Genomic DNA, 18,782 nt, shown 5'->3' on the forward strand with positions numbered 1-18,782 from the left:
TGTTAGTTCCCAGAACTCTGAGTTGTTAAGAAAGACCAATTCTCTGTAAGTTGGTAGCAACCCATATATTCAAGTTGATACATGGCTCACTCATTCAGCCAATTTTATTTAGGGCCTCCTAGGTTCCAGGTAGAGTAGTGTAGTGTAAGATGTCAATCAAGCCCAATCTCTTCATTTTTTCTTATGAAAAAAATGGAACTCCAAGAGTTTTAACAACTTGTCCAAGACCTAAAACTAGTAGCAAAGTGAAAACAAGAACTTAGGCTCCTGTCTGTTCTGTTATTTCACACAATCTTTCTACCAGATCCAAAACTTTCACATTTAATCAGATGTACAGCCTATTTCAAACTAATCTGAAATAATTCCAATTGTGAAAAAGGATTAAGGATTGCTGACTATAATAATGACGATTGCTTCTCTTCTGGAAGGCAGTAGTTGTAGGTTATGATTTAAAATTGAAAACAATATGGATGATGGATTAGCTCAAAGGTCACAGATCTGAAGTTCTCCCAGGGCCAAACAAGAACACAAAATGAGTGAGAGGACCAGGTCTGCTTCATGGTGGGATTTTAAGTTTTATTCTTTCAACACAGACATGCTTTATATGTTAAACCTACAGTACTTCCCACTTCCACAAGGAAATAAGCTCTGTAATTTTTTTTGAGACCAGTCTTCTTGATCTTTTGTTTTCCTATGTTGAGTACAAGAAATATTTCAGCTTACTCCTAACTTTAGTAGGAGAAAAATAAAATTGCATAAAATTGTCCCTCAGCCTCAGTTTTGAGGAAATAAGCAGGAGTCATATGGATGTAGCAAACAGGAAAGCACATGGCCCATCCCAAAGGGACAGTGGTGACCCAGCTCTGACTGATGGCTCCCAGAGTGAAAGTGCAGTCCCAGAAATCTGATGTGAAATCGCTAGGTTTTTTTTTTTTAATGTTGAATTTACTTTAAATTTTAACGTTTAAATTTAAATGTTTAAGTTTAAAGTAAATTTAAACCAATCATGGACCAAGACTGTGAAGGCCAAACAAAGCCTGACCATGGGCCAGTTGGCTGCACAGCCAGCTGTCTGTGATCAGTCGTGGAGCTTCTGCTATGTTATTGTGTATAGTTTACATAATTGTTCAGGCACACAGGACAACAGTAGATAAAATTCCTAAAGAAGCTCTTGTGCTGAAGACAGGCAAAGGACTAATTGCAACTACATACTTACTAAACTGCTAGCCTATTACTTAATCTAGAGAAAGAAAGCAAAACAAAACAAAACCAAGATATAGCCCATATTATACTCTGTTTCCTTGTAAATTATCCTCTCTAATACCTACTATTTTGTAGGCCAAGGGTTCACCTGCTGTTTTTTGTTGTTGTTGTTTTGGTTTGTTTTTGTGTTTTTGACAAGACTGAATTGGCAACTATTTATTGGTGTCTACTTCCTGCAGGCATTCTGCTTTCTATTGGAGATCTAAATGATCAAGACCAGTATGGGCCTCCCCTTCACAGGGTAAAGTCTGTCTGGCAAGGAAGTCAGAAAATGCAACAAAGGATTCTAATAAAATATCATGAGTGCTGAGATAGGGGAGGATAAGTGTACCATGGGACTTAACTTTACATAGGCAGTTCCTGGAAGTTACACTTATGCTGAACCCTGAAAAATGTCCCAAGAAGGAGCAGATGAAGAAGGAAAGTGTCCTGGCAGCATGTGAGGTTGTCTGGAGATGAGAGCATGGGGGAGCTGGGGGCACTTGAGGAACAGAAAGAAGCCTTGCAGGGTGGAAACATACAGAGAGGTGAGGAGGAAAGATGTGGCTAAGGCCACAGCAAGGAGGGCCTTGCCTGGAATTTATCTGAAGGTTACAGAATGTTTGCATTTTGAAGTCTCCCTCTTGCAGGTGTAAAGAATGAAATGCCAGGAGTGAGCAGAGGTGGAGACGGTGTTCAGCAGTGAGCAAAGTCCCTGTCCTCACACTGGAATTTTCCCAGATCTGAGAACAATCCAATTTTATTATCCCATCATTTCTACAGATACCTGCTGAATAAATGCTTCTAGAAGACAATGATCAAACATGATCTGAAGCTTTTTTTTTTTTTCTGATTTGGAGCACAGATGAATCTGGTTGAAAGTCTTGGGAATACTGGCCTCATAGACCTACAATATTATTGGGATAGAAATCATCTTGCAAACAAAAGTCTTTAGTAGTATTTTGTTAATGATACATGAAACAAGCATTTTACTGAACACCTACTATGTACAGAAAATTGTGTAGGATGTTATGGAAATACAAACAAGCATAAATAGGAAACAAATGACATTCTCTTGGGATAATTTAAGTTGGGATATTTGCAAACACATATTTGAGAACACTCCTGGAAAAGTCTATATGATAGGCACAGACTACAAATAACAACAGCTGACCTTGACAGTGTGCTGGGCACTATTCTAAGTACTCAATTCAATCTCTGAATTGAGAGCCCTGTGAGGTAAGTGCTGTTAACATGCTCAGCTCACAGAAGGGGAAACTGAGGCACAGGGTGGTTAATTTGCCCGCCTCCACACAGAGTCTTTTCTCACAATCCATGTTTTTAGCCTGACACAATAGAGTGTGTGTCTGTAGAAGGGAAAGGCTCTCAAGCAGAACCTCAGGGAGAAGTAGCGTGGTCTGAAGGAAGAGCACCAAATGGGGCTATGAAGCCTGGCTACTTGACGCAAAAACCAACCCTCTGGGACTGTGGAGGAGCCACTCGAATTCTTTGACTCTCACCCGTAAAATAAACTGGACTAGAGAGCTGTTTGCCCTAAAAATGTTTGAATCTGTGGTTGAGACAAGCTAGCAAACCGGAATGCCCCATGGACCACAATACCTGCTTTATGTCAGCCTTATGGCACCACATTTTCTTTAGACATCTTACAGAACTACACACTCATTTGTTCTGCAGCAGTTCTCATCGTGATTTTGCTGAGGAAATGGGCTAGTTAATAAGTTCTGCTGTTCCTTCATTTTACCAACAGCAGGAAAACTGATATGCTGGCCAGAGATATTGGTATGTTATCATGGTTCTCTCTCAGTACATCTTGAAGTTGTCATTGAGATACACACAGAGCGAGACACACACATATAAAAACAGTGGACACATAGCTGCACATACACAGTCACAAAAGAAGTGTGCGAAATCGCAGATCAAAACTCTCAATGGAGAGGCTTCCCTGGCAGTCCAGGGACTCCACGCTTCCAATGCAGGGGGTGTGGGTTTGATCCCTGTTCGGGGAACTAAGATCCCATATGCCACATGGCACAGCCAAAAATTTTTAAAAATGAAAAAAAAAAAAAAAAACTCCCAATGGAGGTTCATATGTACAGCATTTTGGACCTCATCAATACCATGTTATACCCTTCTGTGCTAACCAGTCCAGAATTGATACTGTATATACTGAAATGTTTTTGTTTTTATTGGTACAGTCTATTGAAGCTGAAGAAGCATCCTCAGATTTGTGTCCTCAGTTTCTTTTTTTTTTTTTTTGCGGTAGGTGGGCCTCTCACTGTTGTGGCCTCTCCCCTTGCAGAGCACAGGCTCTGGACGCGCAGGTTCAGCGGCCATGGCTCACGGGCCCAGCCGCTCCGCGGCATGTGGGATCTGCCCAGACCGGGGCACGAACCCGTGTCCCCTGCATCAGCAGGCGGACTCTCAACCACTGCGCCACCAGGGAAGCCCCTCAGTTTCTTTTAATAAAGTCAGGTGTTAGGTACCTGTATTACCACTGCAGTGTCTTGAGATTACAGGTTCGGAATACCCACCCATCCCTTGAATCAGCACAAAATTTTTTCTTAGTCCTCCCAGCAACTTGTCTTATTTCAGTTATAAATTAAGCAAAAATGCTATCTGTATGACATTGGCCAAGTTAATGTGTGGACGTATTGTGGTATTATTTTGTTTCCACATCTGAAATCACTATTAAGGCATGTACTTTGCCTTCCTTTACTATATTCTTCTATCTTCCTAAGTTCTAGTACTTTTATTCTATGGGCATTTTACTGGCCAACTTGTCATCTTGATCTGTTATACAAATACTGCCTTGATTTTGTAATCTATGAGCAATACAAATTAGGTGTCTTAATTATGTCCCTTCATCTTCATGGTTTAGTAGAGGAAGCTTTCTAACACTTGGGGCTGATATATAATATTTCTTTTACTTGATGCAAATGTCCAAATTATATCTACACTAAGCCATGCTGTACTGTCAATTGAGTTAGAACAAATACTCACACACACAGCTCCAGACTCTGAAATACATTTTTAACATTCTATTCACAGATAAAGATATCATTTGGGCATAGTAGAAACAGCACTCAACAGGGAGCCATGGGCCAGGATCCAGCTGGGGATTCAGCCACTGATTAGCTGCATGACCTAGGACAGGTCATTTCCTCTGTTGACCTTAGTTTCCTCATCTCGATCATAAAGAGAAAAGATGACCTAATCTCTAAATCTGTTTCAGCTTTTCTTAGTTTTTCTTTAACTGTCACATGGCTAACTTCTCTCCATAGCAGAGAAACTTGATAAGAGCCGAATTTTCTACATATTTTAAAATATCCTAAAAAGCTGTACAGCAAGCACAGCAAGTAACATAGCTACCACTGTTCTTCATGTTTTATGCAAGGTATTACCAAGGTTAGTTATTCTCAGAGAGAAACAGAGAAGGATAATAAGGACTCTCTGAAAGAGTCCTAACTTTTCATAAACACAGCTAAATAATTTCCTGTCTGAAAAACATGAAATGATGCATTATTATCACCAGTGGTAACAACAGTATTTAGATGAATGACTGCAGTCTTTTAGAGCACAAGGAAACAAAGAACACGTGGAGATGGCTTGTCAGACTGTCCTCATTTTAGAAAAAAAGGCACATACAGAAGCTGAGGGCAGAACAAGTTAGAGGCAGTGCTGGCTAGCTGTGAACAATTCTGAACACGATGCCTGGTACTATGTGGTCAGACCTCAACATGGCTTCTTTGTGCAGGGAGCCCACCAGACCAGTGATAGAAAGGCTCATAGGAAAAGCAAGTGAATTCAGCAGATAAGTTCAGGACCTTAAAAATCTATCTATCTTAAAATTGTGTTAGCACATACTTTTGACTTTTAAATTACTGGTGAGAGATGTCTGTATTCGTCATAGAGGGTGTGCCACTTTTGGAGAAGTTTTTATTTCATCTCTCATTTAAATATGGGGGTATAACTAGACTTGCCTAGACACTATTATTTTTAAATATAACTTTTAGGTTAAAGCCATTTTCTATGGCGTAAACATGCAGTGCACCATAACATTTCATCAAGTACATCTCATATTGAGAAGAGATTTGTGACTCTCCTAACTGTTCTGTCTCTGGGGAGTGGGTAGGGGCACAGTATATTTCTGAGTATTTCGAGGCCTTGGATAAAATAAAGTGTCCTGCTCAGGAAAGCCACCCAATAGACACTTTCATAGTGTGTGTAGTGTATATTGATGGTGTCACAATTATCAAAAGTGTCAGATATGGGCAACTCTGACTTAACAATGATCTCTTTTCATTAGTATACTTTGTATATACCCTACCATTAAAAATTAAATTTTGACATATACAACCAAATTATGGCATTGATTGTTGGCATTCAACACTAGCAACGTTTGTAGTTTTATATTATAATATTTATTTGTCATTTTATATTATGCTCGGAATGCTGTATAACTTATCAATAGAGAAAAAAAATTCAAATGATTCAAGTCATTTGCTGCTCAACTGAAACAGATTTTTTGCACAGATAAGGTAAACCACAGATGATTGAAACATTAAGAAAGGAGATTTTAAAATCCAAAAACAAAGAATCTGTACTTACTTGAGATGGTTCCCTTGTGGAATGTTTGAAAAAAATCTCTAAAACAGTATTTGGTGTAATCTTCTTTCGAACTTCCTCTTTAATGCCAATTGTTTTTGCTAGAGGTGAAGCAATAAACCTACAAAAATATGAACAAAAGTAAGTTCAAAATCTGAGAATGAATTCACAATGTCACCAGAAAACTCAAGCTGTAATTTTAGATTCCAAATGAAAGATCAGTCATTGGGCTATCTAAAGCCAATATCTGCCTTACAGAAACTCAAAGAGAGCAAAATTTGAGAACTTTTATACACGCAATAACTTAAGAAAATAAAATATAGTTGACTCTTTAACAACATGGGGGTTAGGGGTGCCAACCCTCAGCAGCACAGTTGAAAATTCTCCTTGTATAGCTTATAGTCAGCCCCCGTGTAAGTGGTTCCTCCATATCTGAGGTTCCACATCCATGGATTCAACCAACTGTAGATCTAGTACTATAGTACTTACTATTGTAAAAAATCTGCTTATATGTGGAGCCTGCAGTTCAAACCCTTGTTGTTCAAGGGTCAACTGTACTTGCACAGTTCTAAAATCCATTTTATGTAAACCCAAATATATTTATATACAAGATCCAGGAACTGGGATAAGCCATTCTACTTAGAGTTTCATTTTTAAGACTACCAGGGATTAAAATAAATAATAGTTTTGTTATTAAGATTTTCTTTGGTGATACTATCTTCAAGAAATTATTATGTCCCTATTTGAAGTTCTAACTTATGAAAAATGGCATGACTCTTGGGTAAACATCTAGGAATGGGATTGATGGGTTATATGGCAAGTATACGTTTAACTTTATAAGAAACTGGCCCAATGTTTTCCAAAGTGTCTGCACTATTTTACATTCCCATCAATAATGTGCCAGAGTTCCAGTTATTCCATATCTCTGCCAGTAGATGGTATTGCCAGTCTTTTTAATTTTAGCAATTCTACTGCATGTGTGGTGGTTTTTATTGACTTTTACATTCTAGTTTTTATTATTTCCTAACTTCTGCTTATTATAAATTTAGTTTGCTTTTTTCCCTTGTTTTTTAAGGTAGAAGGTATTGATTTGAGATCTTTCTTCTTTTTAAATATAGGTGTTTACAGCTATAAATGTCCCTCTAAGCACTGCTTTTGCTGAATCTCATGTTTCCGTATGGTGCTTTCTTTTTCATTCATCTCAAACTATTTGCTAATTTACCGTGTGATTTCTCCTTTGACCCATTGGTTATTTAGAAGTATGCTGTTTAATTTCCACATATTTGCTTATTTCTCAATTTCCTTCTGTTATGGACTTCTAATTTCACTCCATTGTGGTCAGAAAACATGCTTTGTATGATTTCAATCCTCTCACATGTATTGAGATTTGTTTTATGGCTTACACGTGGTCTATTCTGGAGAATGTTCCTTGTGCACATGAGAAGAATGTGTATTCTGCTATTATTGGTGGTGTGCTCTACAGATGTCTGTTAGGTCTAGTTCGTTTATAATGTTAATCAAATCTTCTATTTTCTTGTTGATTTTCTGCCTAGTTGTTCTATACATTATTGAAAATGGGTACTTAAGTCTACAGCTGTTATTGTTGAATTGTCGATTTCTCCCTTCAATTCTCTTCATTTTTGCTTCATGTTTTTGGGACTATGTTGCTAGGTACATATATATTTATAATTGTTATATCTTCTTGATAGATTTACCCTGTTATAGTAAAAAATGTCCTTTGTCTCTAGTAACAACTTAAAGGCTGTTAAATTGTCTGGTATTAGTTTAGCCACTCCAGCTCTCTTTTGGCTACTGCTTGCGTGGTATATATTTTCTCATCCTTTTACTTTCAACCTATTTATTTCTTTGAACCTAAAGTGTTTCTCTTGTCGAAACCATATAGTTGGATCATATATTTCTATCAAGTCCTCCTATCTATGCTTTTTAGTTGGAGTATTTAATTCATTTACTTTTAATGTAAATTACATTTAATTACTGATAAGATAGGATTTATATCTGCCATTTTGCTATTTATTTTCTGTATAGCTTATGCCTTTTTGTTTCTCATTTCTTCTATTACTATCTTGTTCTGTGTTAAATAGATATTCTGGCATACTTTTTAAATTTTCTTTTTTTTTTTACTGCTTTTAAAAATTACCTTCGTAGTGGTTCATCTAGGGATTACAATTAACATCTTAATTTATAACCTCCTAGCTCAGATTAATAGCCAAATGATTTCAGCACTATACAAAAACTCCATGATCTCCCCTCTCTGTGCTGTTACTGTCATATAAATTATATATTTATAAATTGTGTTCTCATCAACATACATTTATGATTACTATTTTATGCAGTTGCCTTTTAAATCAGATAGGAGAAAAACATGTTACAAGCAAAAAATGAATTTATATTTTCTTTTTATTTCTTATGTAGGTAACTTTACTGGTGTTATTTCTTCATGTGGATTCAAGTTAATGTCTGTGTCCTCTAATTTCAGTCTGTAGGACTCCCTTTAGTATTTCTCATAGGGTAGGTCTGCTTAGCAACAAATTCTTCCAGTTTTTGTTTATCTGGGAATGTCTTAATTTCTCTTTCATTTTGAAGGATAGTTGTGCTTGGTTGACAATTTTTTCTTTCTTTTTATTTGTCCTCCCATTGCCTTTGGCTTCCATGGTTGCTGATGAGAAATCAATTCAATCTTACTGAGGATCCCTTTTATGTGATGAGATGCTCCTTTCTTGCTGCTTTCAAGATTCTTTCTTTGTCTTTCAACATTTTGCTTATGATGTATCTAGATATGGATCTCTCTAAGTTTATCCTACTTGGAATTTGTTCAGCTTCTTAGATATATAGATTAATGTTTGTCATCAAATTTGGGGAAACTTTTAGCCAATTATTTCTTCAAATATTTTCTATCCTGTTCATTTTCTCCTCTTATTCTGGAGTTCCTGTTATGCATATGTTGCTGTGCTTGATGGTGTGCTACAGGTCTCTGAGGCTCTTTTTTTTTCTACATTTTTTTTTTCTGTTCCTCAGACTGCTGACTTTTTCTTTTGCCTGCTTAAATATGCTGTTAAGGCCCTCCAGTGAATTTTTAATATAAGTTATTGTACTTTTCAAGTCCCAATTTCTATTTGATTTCTTTTTATAATTTATAATTTTTATCTCTTTATTGATATTCTTAATTTAGTGAGACATTGTTCTCATTCTTTCCTCAGTTTTTAAGCATGGTTTTCTCTAGTTCTTTGAACATATTTAAAATAGCTGACTTAAAGTCTTGTCAAATAAGAAGTCCAACATCTAGGCTTTGTAAGGGACACTCTCTATTGATTGCTGTTTTTTTCCTGTGTATGGGCCATACTTTCCTGTTTCTTTGCATGTCTTAAAATTTTTTGTTGAAAAGTGGACAAGTTTAATAATATAATGTGACAACTCTGGAAATCAGATTGTCCCCATACTCAGAGTTTGTTGTTGTCCATTTGTTTGTTTACATTTTTGAAATGATCTGTAAAGTCTGTATTCTTTGTCATGTGTGGGCACTAATGTATCTATTAGGTTAGCTTAGTGGTCTCCTAATGATTAGACAGAGACTTCCTTAAATGCCTGGAACCAATAAGTCTTCCAGTGTTTACTAAGGGGCTCTGTGTATGTTTCAGGGCACACCTTCAACACTAAGATAGTGGGCAACTCTGCCTTAGCCTTCACTTCCTGTTTTCACAGAGCCTCAAGGTCATCCAGAGGTGAGAACTTAAGGTCTACTAAGGTCTTACCTGAGCATGTGGATGGCCCTGGGCATGCCCAAAGCTCTACAAATTCAAGTGGTCTTCTAATTTCCAAGAATAAGTCAGAGCTTTTCAAAACCCCCTATGGACATATCATTTCCCAGCTTATCTTTTAAAAAGAAAAGCTGTTAGTTTATTGTTTGCCCCAACTGTTATCCATTACCTCAGGCAGTTCCAAAGTTAATCAATTGCATCTAATTGTTTTAGACAAGCACCCCTCCTCTCCCCAAGGAAAAAGGCAAATAAAGACAGCTTGTGAGTAATGCCCTTCCAGGGAACCACCAGACAGGTTAGATAATGACAGTTCTCTGGGAACAATGCTTTGAAGGAGCTCCAGCTCTGTTCTGCTTCCTTCAGTGGCTGCCAGGCACTGGTTTCCACTGAAATTGTGGGCTGTTGGTTTTTCAAGACTATCACAGAGGAAGAAAGGTAAGGACAGAAATAGGGCAAGTTAAAATGCCACAAAGCTTGCTGTTCTTTCCAACAGTCAGCTATTTTTCTTAAATAACACTCTCTGGATTGCTGCAAGTCTTTGGCTAATTCTAAATTTTGAAAAGTTGATCTTGACAATTTTTGCTAGTTTTCTGATTTTAGGAAGGAGAAAATTTTTAGAGGCCCTTACTCTGACATTTTTGTTAACTTTCAATGTATAGTGGTTTTAATGTTGAATATCTTTTTATGTGTTTACTTCCTATTTGTATATCTCCTTTGGTGAGGTTTCTGCTCAAATATTCTGCCCATTTAAAAAAGTCAAGATATTTCTTTGTTTATTATTGAGTTACATATTCTGAATTTAATATATTATTGAGTTATATATTCTGAATTTAAGTCCCTCATCAGATACATGTTTTGTTCACATTTTCTCCTAGTCTGTCTTATCTTTTAATTTTATTGACATCTTTTAAAAATAACTATTAATGCACTTTTACATATCATATAATTCACCATTTTCAAGTATACTACTCAGTGATTTTTTTCTTTCTTAGTAAATTTACCAAGCTGTACAATTATCACCATGAGTCAGCTTTAGAACATTTTCATCATCCCACTATAATACCTAGTACATATTTACTTTAATCCCTCTTTCCAGTTAATCATGTCACAGGCAGTCACTAATCTACTTTCTGTCTTTATAGCTGCACCTTTTGTGGATATTTAACATAATGGAATCATACAATGTGTGGTTGCTTGTGCCTGGCTTCTTTCACTGAGTTTAATGTTTTTGAGATACATCAATGTATTTGGACGCATTTGGAGTTCAGTCCTTTTTATTGTCAAATAATCTATTGTATAGATGCACATACATTAACAATGTCTTTTGAAGAACATTTTAGCAATTTAACAAGAGAAATAAAAGCATATGCCCAAATTCTTCTATTCAAATGTTCAGAGAAGCTTTATTCATTATAGCCAAAAACTGTAAAGAATCCAAATTTCATCAACTAATTAAAGGATAATAAATTGCAATATATCAATATGTTGAAAGACTACTCAGCAATGACAAGGAATCATTGATATGTATAATGACATGAAAAAAATCTCAAAAGCATTATGCTAAGTGACAGAAATCAGACACAAAAGACTATAATCTATATGATTCCATCTATAGGAAATATTAGAAAAGGCAAAATTATACTGACAGAAAGCATTTTAGTGATTGCAAGGAGGTAGCAAGTAGGAACAGGATTAACTGAATAGGGTACATGGGAGTTTTCAGTCAATGGAAATCTCCTATATCATAATCATGGTGATAGTTACATGACTGTATACTTTTGTCAAAATGCATCAAATTTTGGATGAACTTTCTTGTATGTAAATCACACCTCAGTAAAGATGATTTTTTAAAAGCATGATATGTCCCTATTCTTCCTTCATTTCTAACAAAGGCTCCATTGTCTGCCAGGTCAGGCTATTCTAGTACTTACTTAGAAGTTTCTGTGTTTAATTAAATGCTGGAAATTTTAGTTATGAATGATCATTTAACCCTTAAATTCATTGTTTATAACCATGGAGTTGAATAACAATTTTCCTAGGGACTTCCCTGGCGGTCCAGTGGTTGAGACTCCACACTCCCAATGCATGGGGCATGGGTTCGATCCCTGATCAGGGAACTAAGATCCCACATGCTGCACTGCGTGGCCAAAAATTAAAAAATAAAAATAAAAAATTTTCCTAAAATACTCTGATAAAATATATAAGCCAATCCAACTTCCAGATGGCTTAAGTTCTCCTGAAAATGACCTATACATTTCAGAGACATATAAAAACAAACTTATTATGCACCAGATGTACACAGAGCAATGTGGATAGATCATAAAGCACAGTGCTGTATTAAAGTAAAGAAGATTTGGAAGAAGGTCTTATCACCATACCATTTATGTCAACTAACAATATATGTACTTTATGTCCATACTCATGTTTTACTGGGTTATACAAACAAAAAGCCATCAAATACATACAGCAGGAATGGGAACAGGACTAGGAAATGAGGATAAAAGGTAATTAATGAAAATGTTAATTCAAATCAGTCAATCAATCAAAAGAGATCTAATACAGACCAAAGACAGCATGCTGTGGTTCAAGGAATATGATTAATTCCCCCTCTGCATAAAACTCCAAATAAAACAAAAACTTAGATGATCTTAAAACCAACAAAGATTCAAAAAACATATATGACAGGATTTTGGATAAATAATAGAATTGGGTCACTTATCTAACCTACTAGTTAAAAATTTTTATTGGAGAAAACACTCGTTTTTACTAGTAGAATAATGCAAATACAAAATGGTTTAATATGGCAGGGTTCTCAATCACACTCACTCAATGTTATCTCCTCAAATATTAGAAATGAAGAAATTAGCAAAAATAAAAAAGCAAAGCAGGATTAAGAAAAGAAGATTTATTCAGTAAGGGAATACAACCAATCTCAAAGCCAAACAAAGTATAACATTCCCCTCTAGAGAGTCATGTGAGAGATAAAGGGTGGATAAGCATACACAATGGATAAAAATACATATCCATAGCATATTTGCTGAGATGAGGATCATATCTACAGTCAAAGCATTAATTTAAAGAAGAAAGAGAAATAATGGTCCTGTTTGTTAACATGTCCAGGCTTCAAGGACAGAAATAACATTTTCAGTAGAACAGAGGAAGTATCTAAGTGCAGTTTTCTACTTTAGCATTATCCTTTCATTTCAAAAAAATCTAGAAAATCAATCAATTCATCTTATGTAAGTGTAAATAAATATGAATAGGTACTTAATTAAAAACCTATTTTGAAAAAGGAGAGAATAAAGAAGCACAATAAGTATTTGATAAACTGAACTGAAAAGAGGAGGGAAATGACAGATCTTAGCTCTAGAAGGAACTTAGACTAAGATGAAATTTCCTGAACTTTCATTTTATTGATACAGAATAGAAGGGAAAAGTCCAAGAGGAAGAAAAGAGAACGTGAACTTCTGTTCCCATGTAAATGGTTCAAAGTTAGGTTAATTACCAGGGAATGAGTCTCAGGTTTGCTATTACTGCAGAACTGAGCCCTCAGATGGCCTCATTCAGACACCCACATGGCCCGCTCTTCCTTTAGCACTACATCTGTGAGTCACAGCACTACCTGTGAGTCAAAAGCCGAGCAATTCCAGAGCACTACTCTCCACATACTTTTTTTTCAATATTGTTTTATAGAATAAAAAAGAAGGCAGGCCTAGGCAGATATTAAGCATGTGAAGTTTAAATACTTCTCCTAAACAGAAACAATAGCCTATTGCCATTAAGATTGATTCCCATTTCCTAAGGACTGAAAGGCTCTTTCACCAGATTTAATCAGAGGGTTTTATATGAGAGAACAAAATATCTGAAGTAATGCAAGTCTCAGATAACATTTAAGTCCAATGTACGTATTTTGAGACTGTTTCAATTGAAGACGGTTAGCAATAATCCTTTTTCAACTCCTGTTAACTGCTACACCTACCCTTCTTTAAAGAATCCCATCATGCCCTCATGTTGCTCAGTGGAAATGGTAGAGGTGGGGTATCTATTCATTGTACCATTAAGTAAAAGCAAAAAGATTACCTTCTGATTTTACCACCCCCATCCCTGCCTTGGACTCTTCCAGGACCATAATTTACTCTGAGATAATGTGCTTAGTCCACAAGTGCTTAAATTTGAGTAGCTTAGATCCTCTCTAAATCATACTTCAGACACAAAAAAGAATGTATAGAAGAGTCTGGATATACTAGTTAGAAATTGTTATTCTAGACCCCTCCCCACCAAAAAAAGTAAAACATAAGGTAAAACTTGTAAGGAAAGGAAATTCTAAATACAAAGCAAATGTCAGTCACTTTCAAATGATCTAATTGTTTGTTCTTTACCCATCTGTCTCTCTACTCCTTTCTGGGAAGGGCCCTTACTTCCTCATCTTAAATGGCTCCTTGGTTAGTGGTTAGTACTAAAAGATAAAAATGAGCCAGACAAATCACAACTCCTGGTCACTTCCTAGAATGAGGAGGTGTAACACAAACACAGTCCAGGACAAAAGAAGGAAGCTTTCTTGTGATATATATACCATAGGATATGCTGAAACACTGTGTCAAATTTATATGAATTTTTGATAGCTCAGAAAAGTTCACATTTGCTATCATTCCCTTAGGCCATGTCTTCTATACTCCCAAAGGATATTAATTTACTCTCTTTTGCCACCAGGAGTATTTCATTGTGAAAGTCCAAGAAGTACTGGTACAGGGGAAGATAAAAACCCAGCAACCCTGAACCTGGTGTCATACCATGGGGGTTTAAGTCCCAGATCTACTCCTGACATACTAACCATGTGACCTTGGCCAGCTCACTTACCTCTCATTTTCTTGACTGAGATCACACCACTTATGATTTTCTGTACCTCTTAAAATATAAGTTTCTATTCAAATGCAAGGTGAAAGTAATATTTTATTTATGATCTAAGTGGTTTAGTCTAAGGCAAATGATATAGAAGCCCTGAAAAAATATAAACTTACACGTCAAAAAGCGTGATCTTGCTCCCATGTTAAATTTTCCTTCCTTCTATTGCATTAAAAGAAATACAGAAAAAAAGAGAGATATGAGATTAGTGGAGCAACACATAGTTTTCTGTAGTGTCATGGGATGGAAAAAACTAAGGGTGAGTAATTGGGAGTTGTTAAAGTTATAAGGAGTTACGAAAGACTATACTTAACCTCTTGAGAAGAAGCAAGAATGGTCCTAGGAATTAAAAGAAGATTGGATTCCTTCCTGATAATTGTTGGAGAGGCTAAGACGAGGGCATAACAAGTTAGTTGGTCCTCCACAACTATGCTGCTTTGGCAAACAAAAATTTTTCTAGTTCACTGCCTGATTGAAATGTTAAAAATGGATCTGTCCACCAAAAAGTAGGAAATCTGCAGTGCAAATAAACAGAGGACCTGGATGACAAGTTCAAAGATCACCAGACACTCTGCAAGAAAAGCAAGTATTTCAGGACAGCAGAGTAATTTGCTAATTTGGAAGTGCAGTGGCACAATGCTACTTTATTTAGGCATTCTTTGACAAATCCAAACATGTGAGTAAAAGTAAAATTAACTGTCAAAAAGGAAGAACATTTTCAAATGTTCTCAGCTAGAGCTTAGTGGTATTGAGGGGCTTTCTTTTCCTCCCAATAGCAATAGCACATTGTTGGCCCAAGTGAAGCTGTTATTTGTATAAAAACCTTTTGGACAATCCATGAAACAGAGTTGGTCAAACTAACTCTTGAGATAAGGACCCTGCAAATGGTTATAAACATATGATCTGCATTACAGTTAGTCTTGGACAAAATGATCTTTATCAGATTTTGTCTTAAGTTTATCCAAGTCTTGACATTTGAATATTGTTTTTGCTCCAAAAAAATTAATGTGCTAATAACAGTTTTTTGAAATAGAGACAACTACAGAGATTATAGATGAACATTTATCTTCAGTTATCGTAACACTAGTACAGTTTTAATAAAAGGTTGGAGGTAATATCTATTTAAATTAAATTAAGAAAAAGAAAAGAAGTTTACTTTTTCTGAGAAAGCAAATTGATATTTTTCTTTGATTTCCTTATACCTTGGAATGAAGGCCTGCTATTAAAACTTTCAATAAACCTTCAAAGTAAACTATGCTATAAAGCAATATTAAGTTTGGTCTTTAATGAGCCATTTTTGCTATTTTATAGGCATTCTAAAATGATAATGCATCCCCTAGTCATACTCTCCTAATACTGCCAACAAAGACATGGGGATTCATATCCATTGTCAGACAACATGGTACATGGAAGATGAGCTGAGTTCTTGTACCGTCATTGACACTAATAAGCTCTGTGATCCTTAACCTCTCTTGATCTCAATTTTCTTCTTTGTAAAACAAATGTACTTGAGGAGATTGTGTTTCTAATTTTTATTTGTTCAGTCTAGATAATATTTAGTGTGCATTTAATTTCATGAACTCCCCCAAGAATCTGTAGCCCATTAGTGGTGACCTCTGAACAACACATTCTTTAAGAATCTTACCAAAATTCTTTATTCTAGAGGTGGGGCAAAGAAGGGGAATGGGGAGGAAAGACATACAAACACTACTTACTTTTCAAAAAAATGTCTGATAATTATCAAGCCAAAAGCATATGGAATGGTCATATATAAATGAGAGGGTTTCACAAAGACGAGCCCATCATGATCTTCAAGATCTGACCACTTTATTGTTGGAGGAAGCCAGAATCTTTCCAACCAAAACCATTCTTTAAACATCTGAAACATTCTAGAGAGATGGAAAAAGAATACATTAGACTTATAGAACAAAGACTTAAAATTGAGACAACATTGACACCTTTACTCAAAATACCTAAAACCAGAGAGTTTAGAACACAGGGTACTATTATTGAACAGAACGGAGTACTGTTATTTACCGGGCTTCATGGAGCTTCATTGCATTAAACAGGAATTACTCTGCCAACACTCTCAGAAGAATTTCGGCTGTGGCATGGCAAACTGAAGTTTAACATACCACTGTTCACACTCTTGGCACAACACGTGTTAATATTATGGGTATGTGTCTTCCTCTTATATGTTTCTATCATATGAAAATTAATCTAACAATAATCTCTACAACTTCAACATGCCAAAGGCCAACTTCATGAAAGCTCCAAGTACGTATGAACCTTCGCTAATATCCTAAGAACTTCTCCAGGAGATAAAGGACAAGCATATTTAACTTTGTATTACAATAAAGAATTCAAATTAGTCCATGTCAACAAATATTTACAGAGATTCTATTATTTGTCAAGCCCTGTGCTAGGCACTGAGGATGCAAAGATTAAAAAGACAGCGTTCTTGCCTTAAGGACCTTATATTCTGTGGGCAAGGCAGGCCTGACAGACGACTCTGACACACTTTTTTCAGGTACAGTGAAACAGGCTTGTAGTGGGTGCTGTGGGAACAAGGTGACCAGCACTGAGCCCAGCCAAGACGCGTCGGGAAAGCCCACTGGAGCAGATGATCTTAAACAATGTTCAAGATGTCTTAAATTACGGTAAGTGGAAGTAAACCAGGGAAAGGCAGGAAAGTGGCAAAGAGGGAATAGAAGTTTTAAGGAGAGAAAGTACACTGATCAAGTAACCAGAAACACAGAAGAACATTTAGATGCTCCAATCTCATCATTTAGGTTATGACAATTTTAATCTTGACATTTTGACCTTGAGGATGTTTTGATGTAATCCTTTAACAGTTCATCAGAGAAAGAAGTCAAATGTCCTCAGATTCACAGCAGGGTGGTCAAAATAACTCTGTCAAAACCTCTTGATTTGTAAATACCAGGTGCCCAAGGAACACCACCAGCAGCGTGGTTCCACCACAGCCTAAGAATCCAAGGTGTGGGATGCTGGGTCACACACAAGTGCTCAGAGTCTCGGTTTATTGTCCTGGCATAATTAGTAATAGTGCCCCTTCCTTTCAGAAGTGTCCCAGTTTGAGTAATAAATCATACGGCAACTCTCATCAAAAGGCTGGTGAGGGCTTCCCTGGTTGCGCAGCGGTTGAGAATCTGCCTGCTAATGCAGGGGACACGGGTTCGAGCCCTGGTCTGGGAGGATCCCACATGCCGAGGAGCAACTAGGCCCGTGAGCCACAACTACTGAGCCTGCGCGTCTGGAGCCTGTGCTCCGCAACAAGAGAGGCCGTGATAGTGAGAGGCCCGCGCACCGTGATGAAGAGTGGCCCCCGCTTGCCACAACTAGAGAAAGCCCTCGCACAGAAACGAAGACCCAACACAGCAAAAATAAATAAATTAATTAATAAACTCCTACCCCCAACATCTTCTTTAAAAAAAAAAAAGGCTGGTGAGACAGTTCAGACTTGGTCACAGAGTGTCTGCAATCCAGGCTAAGGAGCTTGGGCTTTAACCAATGGAACCCAGGAAGAGTATTATGCAGAGGAATAAAATAATCAGATATTTTAGAAAGGTTGCTTGGGCAGCCAGGTCCTCTGAGAGCCCACGTGGTATCTTTGTGCCGATTAGAGGATGGTGTCCCCTCTGGGCAGACACAGCCCTTCTTGCCAGCAGAATGAGATCTGGGTTTCAGCCTCCAGAACCCCCGGCCGGGCACACACATGGCCACTCTCTGGCAGCAATATGGAGTACATTTCAGGACACAGGAAGACTGAAGAGCGATTAGGAGTTTGAAGCACTAAATATGGTCAGAAATTGGAAGCTGCAGAGAGCAGTGGTATCAGGGAGCTGAACCTGCTGATCACGCCATTTATGAGATTACACATGAGATCCAAACTGGGTAGAGAATAAAGAGAGGCCAAGAAAGAAATGAGACGGAGGGGAAAAAATACGAAACTCAAGGGACCAGAGGCCAAAGAACAAGTCTGGTAGGAGTGGGACCCAAGAGAGCGGAAAGATTCAATCAGAGGTGAGGATCAGAGTGGAGTATCAACGTTTCTGATTTCAGATGAGGAAGAATTCCAGAGTGTGGACATCAATATGCTTCAGAAAAATCCACACCAAAACCAAATAACTAACCACGGTGAGATATTCCCTACTTTATTCCATTTCTCATCTCCTGCTCAGACATGTGTGTGCAAAGTAGCAGGAAACCAGTCAC

At 37.0% G+C, this 18,782-nt stretch overlaps 1 protein-coding gene across 1 annotated transcript in view; it reads right to left on the bottom strand.

The window, feature by feature from the left end:
* CERS3 (ceramide synthase 3) overlaps positions 1–18,782 on the bottom strand; it is a 100,129-nt gene that overhangs the window by 70,179 nt on the left and 11,168 nt on the right. The window contains exons 2-3 of the mRNA XM_060095097.1: positions 16,262–16,435; positions 5,872–5,989 (exon numbers count right to left, since the gene is read on the bottom strand). Of these exons, the coding sequence (XP_059951080.1) occupies positions 5,872–5,989; positions 16,262–16,434 (291 nt within the window). The 5' untranslated portion in view covers position 16,435. The remainder of the gene's footprint in view (positions 1–5,871; positions 5,990–16,261; positions 16,436–18,782) is intronic.

Source organism: Mesoplodon densirostris, chromosome 4 (assembly GCF_025265405.1).
Source record: "Mesoplodon densirostris isolate mMesDen1 chromosome 4, mMesDen1 primary haplotype, whole genome shotgun sequence".
NCBI lineage: Eukaryota > Metazoa > Chordata > Mammalia > Artiodactyla > Ziphiidae > Mesoplodon > Mesoplodon densirostris.